Below are 19,017 nucleotides of genomic sequence, written 5' to 3' on the forward strand. Positions count from 1 at the left end.
GTTGAATCACAAGTTTCACGAAGAACAACATCATATTTAGGACACTTCATTTTTGTGCATTACTTCTTCTTCTGCCTATGACAATCAGAAATAGCAAAATCACACTGTAGGAATCCAAATTGAGGAGAGACCACTTTTAGCCCGTTCGATAACGGGTTTCCTGCAGTAATGCATTCGCGACAGTGGCACATATATCCGCAACGGCTCAGGTTGCTTTCCGCTACACATGCACCTGCTGACTGAGACGGTCATAGACTGGTAAAAATTTCTAAAGGTCTAATAGTTGAAATTGTCTCCACTGGGACTTTTCTTATTTCTAAAGGCATAATACAAGCCTAAAGAATTATCCCCTCCATCCACTATGCCACGTTAGAGAGCTTCTTTTAAAATTTCTGAGAATCTAACACAAACTTGTTCCCCCTACCACTCATGTAAGAAAGTTTTCTCTAAAGAAGGAAGCCGGAACGATTCCACGAAATTCTATAGAATATTTAAGCTGCCGGTGTACAGCTAATCGAATTTGCCAGCCTTTAAGAACTTGAAGAAATTAATTACAATGGATATATTAAAAGTATGTAATAACTAATTTTTTTTATTGTGAGAGGTTTTTTTCTTTGGATTCTGGAATAAAGTATTTGAACTCGCGTAACTTTTATACAATTTCTAATTTTAATTTTTCGATCTTACAGCATTACAAATTTTTCGTAATACGGAAAAGCGTTGCGTTGAATTGTCGAATTGCCTTCGTTATTATAAATGAACGTGGAAATCATTTTCGCGCGACTGTGACATCGATATTCACGTGAAGCTATATCAATCTTTGCTTTTATCATTTTCCCTTATCTTGAAGCAGTCGATACACGCTCATAACGTCGCGATAGAAAGAGCAACGATAACTGCATACTATAATTGTCCACAATCGCGAAAATGCAACGATAAATTATTGTATTCATCAAAATGATAAATTTATTAAACAGCTTGGCGATTAAATTGTTATCTATTGCAATTGACTAAAATGCAGTAATATTTAATTTCCTTATCATACGAAGAACTAAAAATTGGATAAGATTTTTTAAAAACACTTTTAATTTTCATAATAAATTCTTCCACGAATTCATAGTTTTTGTCTTTGTCAGAATTTAATTTAAAATTCATATCATTTAGTTGTAGAAAATATCATATTTTAAATAAGTAATTTGCATTATATATCAATATGTGACATTACATTACAATATATGGTAATGTGATCAAAACTTAATCACATTGCCATTACAATCGAATAACATTTATTTGAATAATCATTTGAATAAAAGCAGCAAGAAATCGTGTATAAATCGTCTATAAAAATTATCGTATTAACCGTATCGTAAAAGTGTGACTGACAATTAGGTCTATATCAATTTCGTATCAACAATTCTGAAGGACATAATAATTCTCCCTCTTCTCTCTCTCTCTCTCTCTCTCTCTCTCTTTCTCTCTCTGTTCAAAACAAAGATATGTAAATTGCGCAAAGATCTCGTTTTTACAGCTGCATAATTCTTCGATTAATAAGTGATGTGTAGCTGCGTAATTCTGCGCTCAATAATTGAAGTATTTGCTGATTGATCGAATATTACAGCTTTGATGACACTTTTCGGTGCACTTTCGTAACAGAAACATTGCACATATTACGCTATTGGATGTATCGGGTGTACGTAACTGTAGTCGGTATTCCTGGACAAGATAATCGTATCGTGTCGCATCGATAAAAAATTACAGCATATATAACAAATCGTCGTATACATCGAGAGAGCAAGCAGACAATGCTTTCGTTGGTATTGGTACATTTTTTAACTTATCAAGTTTTTTGCCCTCTCATTCGTGTCTAATTTCTATATTTTCTTTTGATAAAAATAAAAAGGGACTGAGTATGTGTGTGTGTACATTAGGACGAGAAGAGATGTGTACACAAAAGATAATATTGTATTTGGAATGTACGTTTTAATATTAATTTCTAGACAGTTTACTGAAATTTTAAACTTAAAATTTAAACCTTCGCGATGCTCGATACGTCTTTTATTTTCAATCTATTTCAACGTCAATTTGCGATATAAAATTAGTCCGAGACATTGTTAATCAGTAAACATCCGTTTATGCCATCGCACAATCAAAAATATACATTTAAATATTTTGAATAAAAATAACTAGAAATAATGAATAGAAATGAAAATGCAAAGTTCATCCCTTCATCCTGCCGGTATTCACCGATTTATTCTTGAGTAACCTTGTACTATTTATAGAAAACAAACAACCGTTTAAATCCTCCGTATCAGTAACTCATATCCTATATGAAGTACACACACGTTATTGAAAAAATAATCGAGTCAGTTACAGTATGTTTTTCTGGCATCGCACCTGGAAATTTCAATATTTTTTTTTGTTCATTAAGACCGCATCTTTCACGGCCATCCGGCACGAGTATCTATTGCTTATTGCAGTTACGTGCCCAATCTCGAATCGTTTTAACAGAAACCTTTTCTTATTTCCGAGCATTCTTTTTATAGGCACGTATAAGTACATACATCCGTGTTAATATGCAAACAAATGCTATCTCTCTCATTTCCTAACCGATTTAGAATTTTCCTCAAACAAAAAGCCTCGTAAGAAAGTATCTATTTTTAATAACGTTCCAAATATATTTCTATTTCCTCAACTTTATCTTATCAATTCTTTATATGTATATCACTAAATAATTTCGAGAAATTAAAAAGAGATCAAAAATCCCTTGTCAATATCATAAAAAATTCTCATTGAAACAAAATTTGTTCAAGATTATCTATCTGTTCAAGAAAATCAAGTTTTTTATCGTTTTATCAATTTTTCAGTTTCTATTTTTTGTTTCCGTAAAACTAGAAAATTATTGACGTTCGGAGATAGAGGCAATAATTCTCGTTAATTAAATGTATCGCGTAGCTGAACTTCTTTACAACACCCCATATCAATGAGCACTCCAAATCGCAATCGTTTTGTGATTGCAATATTAAGCGCAATCAACATGCTGTTGCGTCAAAGTTTTACGAAACTGGAAAACGCAGCTGTTGAATTGTTTTTGTCGAAGCTGTTTTTACGTCAATCATTCAAGGTACTTATATATATTGTCAGCAATGCTTGCGTAAATATTGATCATTTCTCTCGTTAATTTTGCATGTTTATGTTAAATGTAACACGCTTTTGGTACAACAAAAATTATATACGATCGTTACATTTTACACAAAGGAAAAAAAAAAATGTTCAGTCGATTCATTATTTTATCGAACGTCACAAAAGAAAGTTCGCACGATGTACTCACGTTATAAACGTTATATTCATGTACAATCTTCCCGCTTATTTTTAGCGACACGTGATATTTCTTCTTATGATATGATTTCTTTCCCATAAATCTCAGTGAAACGTACGCGAAAGAAGAAATTGCATTTGCCAAAAAAAAAAGTGTAAAATATACTTGCCTTGTTATTTTTATATATATTATGTCCGATTGCAAGATCAATAGGACTTTCATAAACAGCAGCAAATACCTACATTATATTTGCACGGTAATAAAACGTTATATAATATACGGCGTCTTATCTCTAAACAAGGACAGGGAGAGAAAGAGGCTATTCTGTGAATACGTCCGTACGCCGTACCATTTGAAATTGGATATTTTCGTGCTAGCTTTCGATGCGGCTTCTCATTGATAATAGTGGTTTATTTTTAGATCTCCCATAACACTTGCAAATGCAGTGGTACGATTGTTCAGTGAGCGAACGACGAGAGAATAAGCTACCACCTTTTCGTACGTCGATTAACTTGTTTGCACTCAAAGAAACGCGGATTGCTGGAGCTTCGGCATTCAACTCTTTCATTATACACGCACGCACGCACGCACGCACGCATATATAAGTAAATAATGCGCGGACAGAGAATACGAAACAGGCCATTTCTGCGGCCATCCGCAATTTCTCGAACATGCTAAATTTTGTCGAACGAACATTAAATTACATATAAAATTACTGACGCCGAAAATAATTCTCGTAAAGCTCATGACGCGACGTTTTATAAAATTAAAACATCACATCAGTTCCCAGAAATTTAAAACGAGCTTCCCTCGATTGAGAATAGCATGGCCGGTTTCGAAAGCGCACAAAACCTGCGCGTTTCAGCCGTGTCATGTCTCGTTGTATATACCAGGAGAAAGTGATTAAGATCTCCCCCCCTTCCTGTCGTGATATTAACTCTTCACCCTTTCGCTAAAAACGCGTATACGAAACTTATGCGGAACTACAGCAAGTGCTAGGGAATAAATAATCCGTTCTTTTTTTAATATAGAAGTGTGTGGTACGAGAAACGATTCGCAAGACGCGCGATTTAGACATTTAGTGTATCCCAGGGACAAATGTACATAACACTTGTAAGCGGAAATAAAAGAAAGCAAGTAACAGTTCTCTTTCTCTCTCTTTGGCACAAATGTGAATGTCTATAAAATGTACACATGAAGAACAATATCACTCGACACGGAACGTAAGGTCGAAGTCCGAATTGTTCGCGTCGAGAGTTCACCGTTACGTGCTTACGCATGAAGAAAATCATACGCATCAAACAAAAATTAGTCATCGAATCGCCAACGAGTCTAAATAAAGGATAGCCTAGGTATTTTAAAGGGATCTTAAAATGCAGCGAACATTAGAAAAATTTCAACATAGATGTGAAATCTTAAAAACACAATAAGGATTGGAAATATTTCACCTGAAAATATTATATATACATAATATGTACACACATCTGTCATTAATAAAATTGAGGCTAATAGTGTGAAGGCCATACGGATATGAAGGCCATATGGATTTATGAGAATTTTGGAGAAATTTTAGTTCTCTTTGTTCAAAATATAAAGACTACCTTGAAAACTGGAGGAACATTGTTAAAAAGATATTTTTGTTTTTACATTGTTTTCTTTACTCTTTTCTTTCTTTTTATCTTTCTTTTATTTTTCTTGATTACTTGTCATGAAAAATTTTTTTCTCTCTTCTTTCATGAAGTTCAGATGAACTATCTGCGATAGGGAAATAGATTTTCACAATACAACGTAAAAATTTGTAAGTTGAAAATTTATAATTTAATAAACTGCCAGTTTTACGTACTGACTCAAAACTCTCGAATATTTAACAGATAGGGATCTAAAGTTTTAATGTCATTGTTAAAAGTTTAAGATGTCTGAATTTTTAAGTTGTGAAAATCCATTTAATGATTTTTCATTTATTATATATCATTATAATGGCTTGCCGTTGCTCTCTAAATTTCTTGGAATAAAATCTCACTCCAAAAGAATGAAAATATTGTCACTATCGAAAAAAAATAAAAAAATAAAAATAAAAATATATAACAAAACTTTGAAAAAGAAGACCATAAAATCACAGCACAAGTTTGTTTGTGATATTTAATAAATCATTACATTAATAAAAAATTTTTTTAGACGTTTCGGCCACAATCTGACCATCTTCAGTAAAATTACAAATTTCAGTAAAACGCAGAATTAACATAAATCTGACATTAAATTCAGCCGTCAAAAATATAAATATGTATAAACGTATTCTTTCATCTTGTAAAGGTGCATGATGGCCAGATTGTGGCCGAAACGTCTAAAAAAATTTTTTATTGATGTAACGATTTATTAAATATCACAAACAATATCTTGTGCTGTGCTTTTCTTTTTGTAAGTTTTGATTTATAAACCACGTTTGTTACAATTATATAAAAATATATAAACTCTTTTTCATTATAGTGGCAGTTTTCATTCTTTTGGAATGAGAGATTTCACTCCTAGAAATTTAGAGAATATACATCATTAGGCACAGATTTAAATTTACCGATTTAAATTTATTAAAAAACATTTTACATGTTAACGTATAATATTAATACGTTAATATATTAAAAATTATCTCATTTCAAAATTCTACACAATTTAAAAAGAATAATTTAAAAAGAAATATCAAATTCTCAGAAAATTTTTAAAATAAAATATTAAAGTACCTATAAAATATAATGCGTTCTTTAAAGTGCTTTTTTAGTCATTTTCGTGATTTTAGTGTCAAAAGAATAAGTGAAGAGAATATATCTATTTCTCTTCAAGGAACCAAATCGTGTCTGCGATAAATCAATACAATATAATTATAAATTATAAATTTTTACGATTACGAGCATTGCGAATGCTGTGCCGCAAACCAGTAACGAATAAAGAAATATTAAACAGATCGATACCTAATCGGTTTTAAGAAACCTGTATTTTATACATACAGTGAATACAAAAAGTATTCGTACAGAGAAAATCTTTTTTAAAAAAACTTGATTTTTAAAAAGTAAATATTATCCAGCGAGAAATGAGTCATCGAATTTATCTCGAATCAATATAAATACGATGATTTCAACATCAATTTTGACATCGATTCGACATTTAATTGACAATTTATTCATTAAGAATAAAATAGACTGTATGTTTCTTAAAATTATATATACCAAAAAGATGTGTATTAATTATACAAAATATATCATCTGAAAAATAAGCGAAAATTAAAAATTATATTGTTTGAATGCTCGAAAAGTATTCATATAGACGAGAAATTTAGCTTCTAAAATCAGGAAAACATGCGAAGCTCGTTTGTTTATGTTAGAACAGGATGTATTCATTGCATAAAATTGCTAGTTAATATTAATTTTCTACAAATAAGACTTTTTTAATAACAAATTCCCTAGTACAAATACTTTTTGCTCTCACTGTATGTATTTACGACCTGTTGAAGCCATTGCTAAATATCATGCACAGTAAACATTCGCTGGTCGGCATAAATTCCGCGTTTTAAAAATGCTATACTTTTCCTTTACGTTTCAATTTCTCGTATCTGTTTTTCAGTTTAATGATGAGTATGCAAAACACGATACTTGATACGAAAGACGATTGTTTTCGAACTATCGAGGGATGACGATAAGCAAGCCTTGAGACACCGAAGAACTAATCACCGGATGAGCAAAGTACGAATAATGAAGGCATGATTTCTTGTGCGAGAATAAAAAGATCCATACGACGATGATGTAACATCATTATCATCGACAGAGATGGTTTTACCTGTGTCACAAACAGATATTTCCGCATCATTCCAATCTTCAACGATGGTAGAGGGACTGGTAGCACGCTCAACACTTGTCGAATCCTCCTTGGTACAATCGATTACTTCGGGACTCTTGTGAATGTAAACGACTGCTTTTGAGTTCTTGTGAATGCAAACCGGTACCTGAGAGTCAATGTTTTTCTCGTAATTTTCAGGTATACAAAGAACTGCCGAGGAGTCCTCGTGGGTATAAACAAATTCCTTGGAGCCTTCAGAACTGTGAACTACCTCGGATGTTTCGATTACATCACGTATGGTTTCTTCAGGATGTTTGATGATGATGATGTTGTCTTTAGCCTCGTCAGAGTCGTTAACGTCAAGATCGTTTATATCCTCAACAAGACCAGAAGAAAAGGAGGATCCTTGCCTGCTCTCCTCCCAGTGATCCGATCGTCTGGTCTCGTTAATGATCAAAATACCAGCGGTATCGACGCTGAGGAGTGCCCCATAGTGATTGTAATTACTGAAGATGACGTCGCTTAAGTCACCACAGTTTTCCTCGAAATAACCGCTTTCCTTTTTCGATGGGATCGAGATACTGTCGTTCGCCTGCACCAGAATCTCATCTTCCTCCATCGCGAAACTGCGAACTCAGGGTACGGTTTATGCCGCGTACGTCACTGTCGTCGCGGCGCAAGCAATGTCAGTAGGAATGAAGATAAAAAAGAAGGAGGAAGAAAGAGACAGGGGACGGTAGACCGGCGATCGACATATGCAAGTCGAACTTTTCACAATCCCAAAGCGTTTTCTTATTGTATTGTAACAACAAGCAGTTGCCCCAGTTGAAAAATTTTCTTCTGGTTCTCGGTGAATAATCACTGATCGCGATTGTAATAACGATCTTTTGGAAAAATTCTTAAGAGATAATTCGATAATTATTGTCTTGTATCGGCTTTGGTCTTGATAAATTTTTTTTTTTTTTTATTAACTTGTACCTGCGCTTTCGATTCTAGCGCGATCGCGGGCAGTCGGTTTCGTATTATTTCATATTCAAAAATATATTATTAGCCATTATACGAGTACAGTTTACATGTTGCACTCTGGCTAGGCTCAAATCCTTCTCTCGGGACTCGTGCACTAATCAGTTGAAAAAAAAAAAACAACTACAATTTATCTCGACAAACATCGATATCGCGGTATGATCTTTACGTAAACATCAACAGCTTATAGTCGCATCGTAGATACCGTACTTAATTATTCGCACGGAAGCGAACGTCGTAGCCCGTGATGATCCGGCAGAAGCGTCAGTTAAACGTAAACGTCGTCGGTTATCCTACTGACACACTTAGGAACCACGCACGCAGCATGCGGCGCGTGGACGACACGTTCAACAGTCGACTGTTCGCACGATCGTTGTCGAATGTTGGGGGGGCCTTGACCAGATTCGCGAATATCTCGCCCCGTTTTCTTCAGGAGAGAACGTCGTCGCGGTCGACGCGGTCGAGCGCTAGCTGACGGGAAGTCGCGTGTTTCCAGAACATTTGGGGAACTGTGAGCCTAATCGTACGCGATCGCAACGTGTTGATTCACCACACGCGCACTTTTATCGCGCCTGACATCGGAATGTAGTACATCTCCGACCAATGATCGTATCCTCGGAGTTTTTAGGCACAAACGACAGCCACGAGTTCTCATCGAACGCTGTTTCTAGCCGCGTTTCCAGCTCGACGAGGATACTCGACTTATGATTACGGATACATTGTTGTTGAATAATAATTCCGAGCTCGAAGGTCGCGAGTGCGCGGAACATTCACGCAACGGAAGATGATGATTTTGTAAACCTCGTCTACTTGAAGTTAGTCTCGCTTTTATAAAGCTACACTTTCACCCGAAACGGACCGTGTTTCGATAACGCGCGAGATCAACAGCCCGTGTCCTCGCGAAAGTAACGACCTCCGTGTTGCCGTAACAAACGCACGACACTGCGACAAGATTATCGCGCCCGTTACGCGTATGTATCGTATGAATTACACGAAGCGCAAACGAGAATCCATACGACGTACTCTCCCCGCGTGATCGTTGTGGACTAAAGAACTGTGAAGAACCTGACCGACGGACCCTACACGAGCGCTTCACCCACCACACGCCTCCTACTCTCCCCTTCCCCCTTCCTTTCCCACTGCGCGAGTACTAACAGCTGATTTGGAAAACACCGAGGGCCCCTTTTCAGGGACGGCTCTAGCGCAACGTTGCGCCCCGAGATTATATAACGCGACTCTTTGACGTCGATCATGCAGAAAGGAATTTTCTTTGAAATACGATCAAAATTAATGTAACGATCATCGCAATCGCATAGTAAAAACAAAAAACAAATTAGGAAATAATTTAACAATTACGATCGCAATCGCATTTCGAACAGGATCTTATTCGTGAAAAAAGATCGCATACGAAAATAGGGAAATCTCAAGAGAATATCTATAATATACGTAATATTTATATTTTCGTTAATTTTCGTTAATTATACAATCTTTCAAGAATAAGGCTCTAGTTCTATAATATTATTAATTTGAAAAAATATCGCATTATGAATGGAATTTAAGCGTTTTTCTCATAGAGATAATTTTCTGTTCGCTGTGCGCTACGTATTGACTGTAATATCATTATTCACAATCGTGTAATTCATTAAAAACTGATCGAAAAACATACCGCCATATCGAATACACTGTAAAAAAGCGGAATGTAAAAATCGCAAAAATATATATTCCATTAAAAATCGTGTGATTTTAACATTTATTTTTTGCATAATTTTACATATCGTTTTCACAGTGTATAATTGTTACAGTAAAATATGAAAATTCGAATATTTCGCCAATTGTTAGTTAATTGGATATATAATCATAGAGAAGTATTACAAAGAGATTCATCATCATATAAATGATATTTGACAACAGTTCCTTTATTTGTTCAGCTGGATTGACAGATAATTTCGAGAAGATTTAAAATCGCATGATATTTTTCAAAAGATAGTTGAAATTTTTTCATTAATCCTTTTAAAATAATTTTATTAAATTATTAAAAATTGAATAATATTTTAAATAAAAAATTAAAAAATTTTTTAAAAATTTTATTTCCTTAAACGATGAAATTTTTAAATAAAAATTTTTTTATTTGAAACTCCAAAGTTTTATTTTTATGGTTAAGACGTAACTGTACATGTTTTGAAAGATATCGATGCGTCGAGAGGTATACAGAATTTTGTCTTTAATATATTTTATCAAGCAGATGTTGACTCGTGATGTACATAAAAGTTGTCGAACGAAAACTATAGAAATATCATGTATTACCAAAACTATACACAAAAAAATATCATACTATTGCTAAGAAAAGTGATTATTCTTTAGTGATTATTCTAGAGTTTACTTCTTTTTGTTTTAAGTAATGATTACCTCTAAAAATATATATATTGTTATTAATTTTATCATATTATAAATTTTAAAAAACCTTATTATCATATACTCAAAACAAATATTTATTTTACTTTTATAAAAAATATATTATAAAATTTTAGAAAAAGAAGCGAACATATATAATAAGCAAATCAAATTTGTTTTAATTTAATATTCTTGATTAAAGTATACATTCTTATTAGAATTTATTTTAAATAAATTTGATGTGATAAACTTATGATGGATTTGCAGATATATAAACTTTTGAAATACCTGAAGTAGTTGATATTTAGATACAATATATATATATTTTTCTGTCTATAGTTGCCAACTTTTTGCCGGAATTTCACGCTTCGTTACGATTCTTTTTCAAAAATTCACCAATTGAAACGATCAAATTTGAACGTTTACAGAACGTTCAAAATGTAATAGAAAAAAATGCGAGTATTTTATGAATTATTAACATTTAATAACATGACAAAATATAATAGTACAATAAAAGATGTATAATATATTAAATTTTCCTGAAGAAAATATGTATAATAAATTTTGAAATTAACTTTCTCGAATAAAAAAATCAATTTTCCGATAATTAAAATAAGGTGTAAAATTTATGAGAAATATTCAATATTATAATATTACGTATTTACAGAGACACAGAACTATTCAATTCATCGCTTACAATCGTATAAATTTACAAGCCGATAATGCGCTTCGCTTCAGTGTTCAAGCATACGGGATTAAAGTTCAGAAAATCATCATCGTGCTCGAACTGGTTTACCTTTGACCTTTCGTAAATATTTCATAGGGCTTCAGCGATAGTATGTTAGTATGAAATTCCCTTTTAGTGCACTAGAAAGAATCTAGCTATATTAATTAGAATTCTGATTGAAATCAGAATTTTCTGGTTAAATCTATTTTAATTCTAGCATTATGTGCGAAATAACGAGAATTCTGATTGATATGATCAGAATCTTTTAGTCCAGTTATTTTCAATCCGAAATTTTTTTCAGTGCATATATATATATATATATATATATATATAATAGTAAATTATAATAAATATAAAATATTAATAAAAATCAGCTTTTGTTTCACATAATTATTTAAACTCCTACCTGCAATCAAACTAATACAAATCTTCTTTTTATAAAATTAAAAGATACATATATTTAAAATTATTTATTAGACAAGAAAAATTATTATATTAGACAAGAATTTCGTTGATTATGCAAGTATTTTGCGTTTAAATATTTTTATTTCAATAACGGTAAGTGTAACAAGAGATTATTTGTAATTAATTACATAAACGATGAATCGGAAATAAAATTCGTCATCTGGCCAATTTACCAATTGACAGTTTCGTTGGCTAAAAGTTGCAATTTAACGACGATGTTCGCGGTGGATAATATTCATGCAGGTTTGTCTCCGGGAAGCCAACATCGATGGAACCGGCTCTAGCGATATCGTTTATCGAAAACCCGACGACGAAGACGACCGGCTTCACACATTTTTTCATTCTCAGCGAGAACAGGATTCGCGGGTGTGTTCGTAACCAAGGCGACTTAATCGTGTTCCACGTGATAACAGCAACTATGTCGACATTTGGTCATTTGTAATTTTCCGTGAAGAAAAATAATAAATAAGATTCTTCTGCGATCTGAAAATTCGCATAAATACCAAAAGTAACAACAGATCAAAATATTGCACGGAAAATTAAGTAGAAATGATATATAATAAACAATTATATATCAGAAAATTATAACTAATAACTTCATCTTTCGAATAATATTATTATATGCTAAAAGAACGATTTTGCTCAAATATCTAAAAATTTAAATCTGAAAATAATATTGTCGAATTATTAAAATAATTAGCAATTTTCTCAAACATGAGCAAAAGATTGCAAAAAATTTCGATATTCTAATTCTGGTTCTAATAACCAGATTGTGCGTCCTATATAATTATTTTAATAGTCCAACAAAATTAATTTCAGATGTGTATCTAGCCATATAAATTAGATACTTCTGTAAAATCGTCTCTTCCGTGTATTAATATTGTGCTGAAATGAACAAAATGATCTTTCAAATGTGCTTTAATTATCATTAATACAAATATTGTACGTTATTAATACAAAACGTACATAAAATTGTTGAAAAATTAGATGAGATACACAGAAAAAACAGTATTAAAACGATATCTAAAAATTTAGCTAGATACAAATTTAAAAATAATTTTGCCGAACCATCAAAATAATTATATAGGACGCTCAAACTGATTGCCAGAATATCTTTTTTTGCAGCATTACTCATCATATTTGGACGGCCTACATTAAAACAATAACTTATTTTAAATCCGATAAAATTATTTTTAAATTTGTATGTAGCTAATTTTAGATTTGTATGTAGCTATTCTTAGATTTTAGCAAAACTATTTTTTTCATATAGATTTAGAGAGACATTCGTGAATAACTTTCACAATAAGTCATCATTAAATAATTTCTTAAAGTATAATTTCGTAAACAAATTAAAATCAAGAATAATCGAATAAACTTTGAGACTTTTTTTTATATTTCATCCATTGCATTCTACAATTAGCTTATTTTCTTAGCTTCGATTAACTGTTTACCGTCTTTCAATTTCCAAATATAGAGTTAGAGAATTCCTAGAAGTAACGAATGACTGAATCATTTCGTGACTTGCGGTTCCCTTCATCTCTTATGGCTTGTTCGTAAAAACTCGTAAATCGTTGTTGTTCGTAATTGTTTAATAATTGTGAATAATAACATCCATATGATACTCAAGTAACATTTAAAATTAAATGTCAGATAAAGTATATATGTATCAAAAAGTTTAAAGAAAGATCTAGACGGGCGAAAGCGCAGAGAGAGACAGAGAGAGAGAGAGAGAGGCGGCAAGAAAGAGGAACGACGCAGAATATCCCTGAACGAGTTCGTATACACTTTAACAGGTGGCGGCACATCATTTCTGTTGTTGAATAAATAATCGGCTACAACGTTAGAGAACTATCGGGATACGCTGAACCTTAATCATTGGCGTCCACGGTCCACGATGTAATATTACACTGTATTACGATAATCACGTGCACTTGATTGTATCGTGTGATCGTCGCATTCAATTCTTCCATTCTCTCTTTCTTTTTCTTATCTTATTTTAAGATGGCATACTCATGCATAATAGTATTAAAATTTATTAAATCAAGCACTTAATCTAATTGCAGCACTTAATGTAATTAAATTAACAGCAGTAGATTTTTTTTAATAGTTTGTAGTTACAGATATTAATAAATTTGTGGTTAAGTATTCAATAAGACAAGAATTTTTTGATACTATTTAATATAATTTAGTATAATCGTTTAATGTCATATTTTGGAAAAATATATTATAAAAAAATTAAAAGGTCATGAAATAAACGATAACATTTCTTCGATGAAGCGATAAATGAATATTTCTCCGGTCAAGCATGTAATATATTTGGCTGTCTTGTGATAAGCAATTTCACAGTATATCTATATTATGTAATTTCAGTGATACGTGAGACATCTAAAAAAAATTATATCATTTCGCCAAAGTACAATCTAAAACTATGACACATAAATGTCAAGTATAATATTATTGCCATGAAAAATCTATCGATAACTTTTCAGTCAAGATGATGACCTTAAAATGTTTTCTTAACCGATGATTTCTTACCTATGGTTTAAGGATAGAAACGTTTTAAAAGTTATAAAGCAATAACTTTCTCTGCCCTTTCTTTCTCCGTCCGTTGTAAGAAATAGCTTTAGAAAAAGGTTACTTCGGAAGGTCAGAAGTATATTTTCAGGTATCAGTCACTAGATAAGAAAACAGGTGGTGACAAAAAGGACAAAAGTTTTGATTAATCCCAAAAAAGGTTTTTCACCGTAAGAAATTTTTCTTTAAAATATTGAAGGTATTCAAACTTATTTATGACCAAGCCTGAATGACATTGTCAACTTAAGATATATTGTTGGAAATAAGAAGAATAAGAACATGAGAAATGAGCTCTTAACAATGAGCAAGTGAAATAGCAAGGTTTTAAACGTGCATGTGACACATGTAGGATACAATATTTCTTATAAAAATATTGACGAAGATTCTTCATAAAGACAGTAAGGCAATCAGGTAAGTATATTAGTAATTCAAATAATACTTTCATATCGTGTGCTAACTTTCGACAAAAGCCGACGCACGTGTCTTTCTTATCTGGAAAAGATTGGAAAATACAAGAAAAAGAAAGAGAGCTTAAAGAATTTTAGTGATCAATATGAGACCAGACGTCTTTTTTTTACAGTTGTGAAATATAGCTGCACACTTTTTTGCATAAGAATGTATTGCATATATTTTTCTAACAAAACAAAAAATCATTGAAAAATTTCAGATTTTTCTACATTGCGTTCAGCAGAAAAACATCTTTGCAACAGTTGTAAAATTCTAACATAATAGAGTTTTATCTTTAGTGCTTCTCTCTTTCATTGGATATATATATATATATATATATATATATATATATATATGTGTGTGTGTGTGTGTGTGTATGTATAAACCAATCATTAAATAATCTTATAACAATCGCGAAGCTATTTTTTCTGTTGAACGCAGCCAATTGTATTTAAAAGTAATACTATAAATTTAAAATCTGGATCAAAAATAATTTCAATAAAAAGTACATGTTTTTAAAAAATAATTAAGATAAAATTTATTATATATATAAAATTGTATTCTGAAATACATTAAATATTGAACTGTTTCACATGTTATACAACATTCATTTTTACACAGAAAATATAAATTACAGTTCAATTACAGTCACTGTTTGTAAAGACATATACCTGATGCATCTTTAAAGTGAGATAGATATATTTTTTACTACTTGGCGAAAGTGAGAAAGAAAGTTTTAGTGCAGTCTAGTATAGCAATAAAAAACAAACTTCAGAATTATTTTCACGATTACAGAATGGCTCTTTTGGATTCTTGAAATCATCGTCGAAAAGTGGGCTGAGAGTTTTGCCTTTGCCAGATCTAACGAACGCGAGAGAATGTGAATTTTTGGCGACGCGACAGCGTTTTTGATAGATCAGACCTAATTTCTAAAATGGCAGTCTGATTATGTTTACATATTACTGTACGGTTAAATATAGAGAGAGCCTATTCATCTAGGCGAGAAGCCGCACGCGTTCTCGCCTTCTCGGAGGCGATCTCGAGAGACGCGTCATCGAGAGAACGGCGAGAGTTCTTTTTTCTTTCTTCGTCCTTTTCTTTTTCAAGACAATTTTCAAGCGAGAGGCCGACGAAGCCAGTCGGCGCAAAAAAACTTGGCTTGTCGCAAGTTTTAATTTTATGCCGCGCGCTATACGTCGACGGTGCTGCTATTTGTTGAAAACGTCTACAAACGAGACTTGATATTTCTCTCCATTATCCTATGGATCTCCTATCAAAGTACAAAACGCGACGGCGCCGGCGGCATCAAATGATTGCGTAACACAACATATTCGGATAATCAGTCAGTTATCATGAGATCTGTTTTTTTAAAGCTAAACTTATAATGTATTCTTTTTGCAGCGAAACAGGTATTGTATATACGTTTGACATTTGGCGAGAGAAAAAGAGAGAAGAAACTCAGACAAAAACGCATGTTCAAAAACGGGACACAAAATCTCTTAAAACACAAAGACGTCTTATATCCATTTCTATCTCAATGTAGATAACTTTAATCTCGATTCTCAGAATTAGAACAAGATAAAAAAAATAAGTTAAATCGAGATTAATCTATATTGATAAATATAAACATTAAAAACACTTTCACAAAAGCGCCTTAAAACATTTTTACAAAAAGTGCTTATGCCCGTTTCTACCAATAGTTTAATTTAATCTTCTGGTTCAACTAATTCTTCATCTTTCTCTAATTCTAAAGAACTAGAAAAAGATGAGGAGTAAGTTGAACTGAAATTAAAGTTTTCTATATTAGTTGAAACGGACATAAAAGACATTTTCACAAAAGACATCTTACGTCCTGCTTTTAAACTTTGTGTTGTCTGTGAGAAAGTTATAACGCAATGTCTAGTTTCTAGTGCAGCAATAAAAAACAAATCTATTGAGAAACAGGATGAAATGTGATTCGATATCAGAATGATAAAGAACCGCAACAATATTCGCGATCGTGTGAAATATAATGCGAAGAGCCGCCAGTGATTTCGGTAAGTTCGCGAGGCGCGCTTCTGGCGCTCGCGATCGAACGGTGAAGGATATCGCTCACGCGTGTTCGCCACAATTCAGCGAAATCTCGCCTCGGGCATAATCCGCGGACTTTGACATCTACAACATTCGCAAGGTGACGGAAAGCAATGGACGTACCAAATATCAACTCGTGGGTGACCGTCTGCTCCGTGCTGCTCCGTGGCATGTTGAAAGCGGGTGGGGGTGGCGGTGGAAGTAGCGGCTGCATGGCGTTCTCCATACCCTCTCACTCTGTCTCTCCTTTACTCTCTCACTCTATCTCTCTCTCTCCCCCTTTCTGTTCTTGTCTTCTTCCTTCCTATGTCGCGCACTTGTCACCAGTCACCGTTATCGTCGTTCCTGCAGGACGTCGTGATCAGGAACGAACTCGAATCGCTCAATCGACGACGCGCATTTCGCGGTACGCCTATATCCGCGTCGGGATTGTCGAGAGAAACGTCTCTCTCGCGCTCCGTCGTTCACGCACTCCGTGTATATCGCTTACGCGCACACGTGTGTCCGTTCCGCGCGTGTACCCGTGGCGGACATACGTACGTAATGTGTCCGTATAACTGTGTGTGTTGTGTGTGGCGCGTGTATGTGTGTACACGCGCGCGCGCGCGCGCACAATTGTGCGGAGTACGCGATAATACGACGTAGAGTGAGAGCTTTTGCGCGTGCAGAAGGTGCAGCTGTGGGCGCACCGGCACGACGCGCCTCGTCGGCACGGGGAAAATCACGTTCAGCGCCGTCGGTGTCGCTGTCCTTTTCACATGATCACCTTCCGCAAACCGCCCGATTCGCCGCGCCCGAATGGTGCGGACGGAACGGAACCCGCACAGCCGTGTTGCCGGACCCGTGCACGTTTTCGCTACTACGCGCTTCACGCCTCTCGCGCAGCCGCCGAGCGCCGCCGCTTATTGGCCGCTCGCGCGCTGGCCACTCAGGGCCGTACCGCCGTAACTCTGCGCCCCCCGCGATATACCGATAATACCGGTTGTCCGGACCGAAGTCCTCTTCCTAGGTTGCGTTCGAACAACACATCACCTGAGTATCTCCGATTATTTTATCGTTGTTGTTTATCAGATATTAAACAAGCATAAGATGATTCTCGGAGATTTTTAAATACTTCAGTATTTTTGAACAAAGTTCTCTTGGAGAACATTCCGACGCCGTCGGATTGATGGTAAATTCAATGTATGGAAAGCGTCCAACTTGATCGTATACATGTACACTTGTATACTAATTGTAATATATAAAAGCGTTCAATAAAATGTACATCTATTATGGAATTACTGTTATTGTTTTGACGTTTATACTTGACTTAATGGTCAAGACGTTTATGTTAAATAAGCGAGAATGGATTGAAATGGATTCAGATTTTCAAAAGTATATCATATGGCAGGAATGTTGAAGTGAAATCCTTTTCCAATCTCAATGTATTTTTATTCATTTATAGGAATTGCATAAAGCACATTTTTGTACCCTTTAATCTAAAAGCAACATTAACTTTTTTTAAGTGCATCATAAATACTGATCAATTCAAAAATTTGAATAGAAAATGCAGTTTTCCAATTCAATTAAATCCAGTTGAATCCAATAGAATCCAATAGAATCCAATTGAATTTAATTGAGTCCAAAAAAAAGTTTTTTTATTTAAACATATTCAAATAGATAAAATTTCAATTCGTTTTAATTCATTCTCGTTTTTTGAGTATGTATATTGACGAATTTAACACGTCTATTCGAAATCATTGCTTGATCTAAGAAGCTGATGATATAAAAATTAAATACAAAAATGAGCAAATTTACTATTACAGGTTTTAACTAATTAGAATTATTATAAATATGTTCCAATGAATTTGCTTATTTTTATAATTTTCATTGTGTGATACATAATCGAATCTCTGAGCTAAAGTTAAACAAAGTATAAGGATTCCATTCCAAGCATCCCTGTAATACATATTTCATAAGAATAATAGTTGGTGCAACACACCAACAGACAACCACGTTCCCAGTCAATCACTTTGTGTATGTAATATAGAATATAATATAGAATATTTAATGTCAGAATCGATGAAATAAAAAATAAAAGGAAAGACAGTACTTAGACACAAATTAAATTTGAACATATTATTATACTTTGTCAAGCAGAATTTGATTGAGTTTTTGAAAGTTAGCTGTATTTAATTGATCC

The 19,017-nt window shown here is 33.5% G+C and overlaps 1 protein-coding gene across 2 annotated transcripts in view; it reads right to left on the reverse strand.

Annotated features, from left to right (window-relative positions):
• The window catches only part of LOC105146926 (ribosomal protein S6 kinase alpha-5), a 40,441-nt gene extending 22,768 nt beyond the window's left edge, over positions 1 to 17,673 (reverse strand). The window contains exon 1 of one of the 2 annotated variants that reach the window (XM_087403000.1): positions 16,959 to 17,673. In XM_087403000.1, the coding sequence (XP_087259126.1) occupies positions 16,959 to 17,061 (103 nt within the window). In that variant the 5' untranslated portion in view covers positions 17,062 to 17,673. Of the gene's footprint in view, positions 1 to 7,138; positions 9,197 to 16,958 lie in introns of those variants that run through there. The other variant, XM_011057576.2, reaches the window with a different exon arrangement.
• Between the last annotated feature and the right edge of the window lie 1,344 nt (positions 17,674 to 19,017).

Source organism: Acromyrmex echinatior, chromosome 2 (genome assembly GCF_024713525.1).
Source record: "Acromyrmex echinatior isolate Ae372 chromosome 2, ASM2471352v2, whole genome shotgun sequence".
NCBI lineage: Eukaryota > Metazoa > Arthropoda > Insecta > Hymenoptera > Formicidae > Acromyrmex > Acromyrmex echinatior.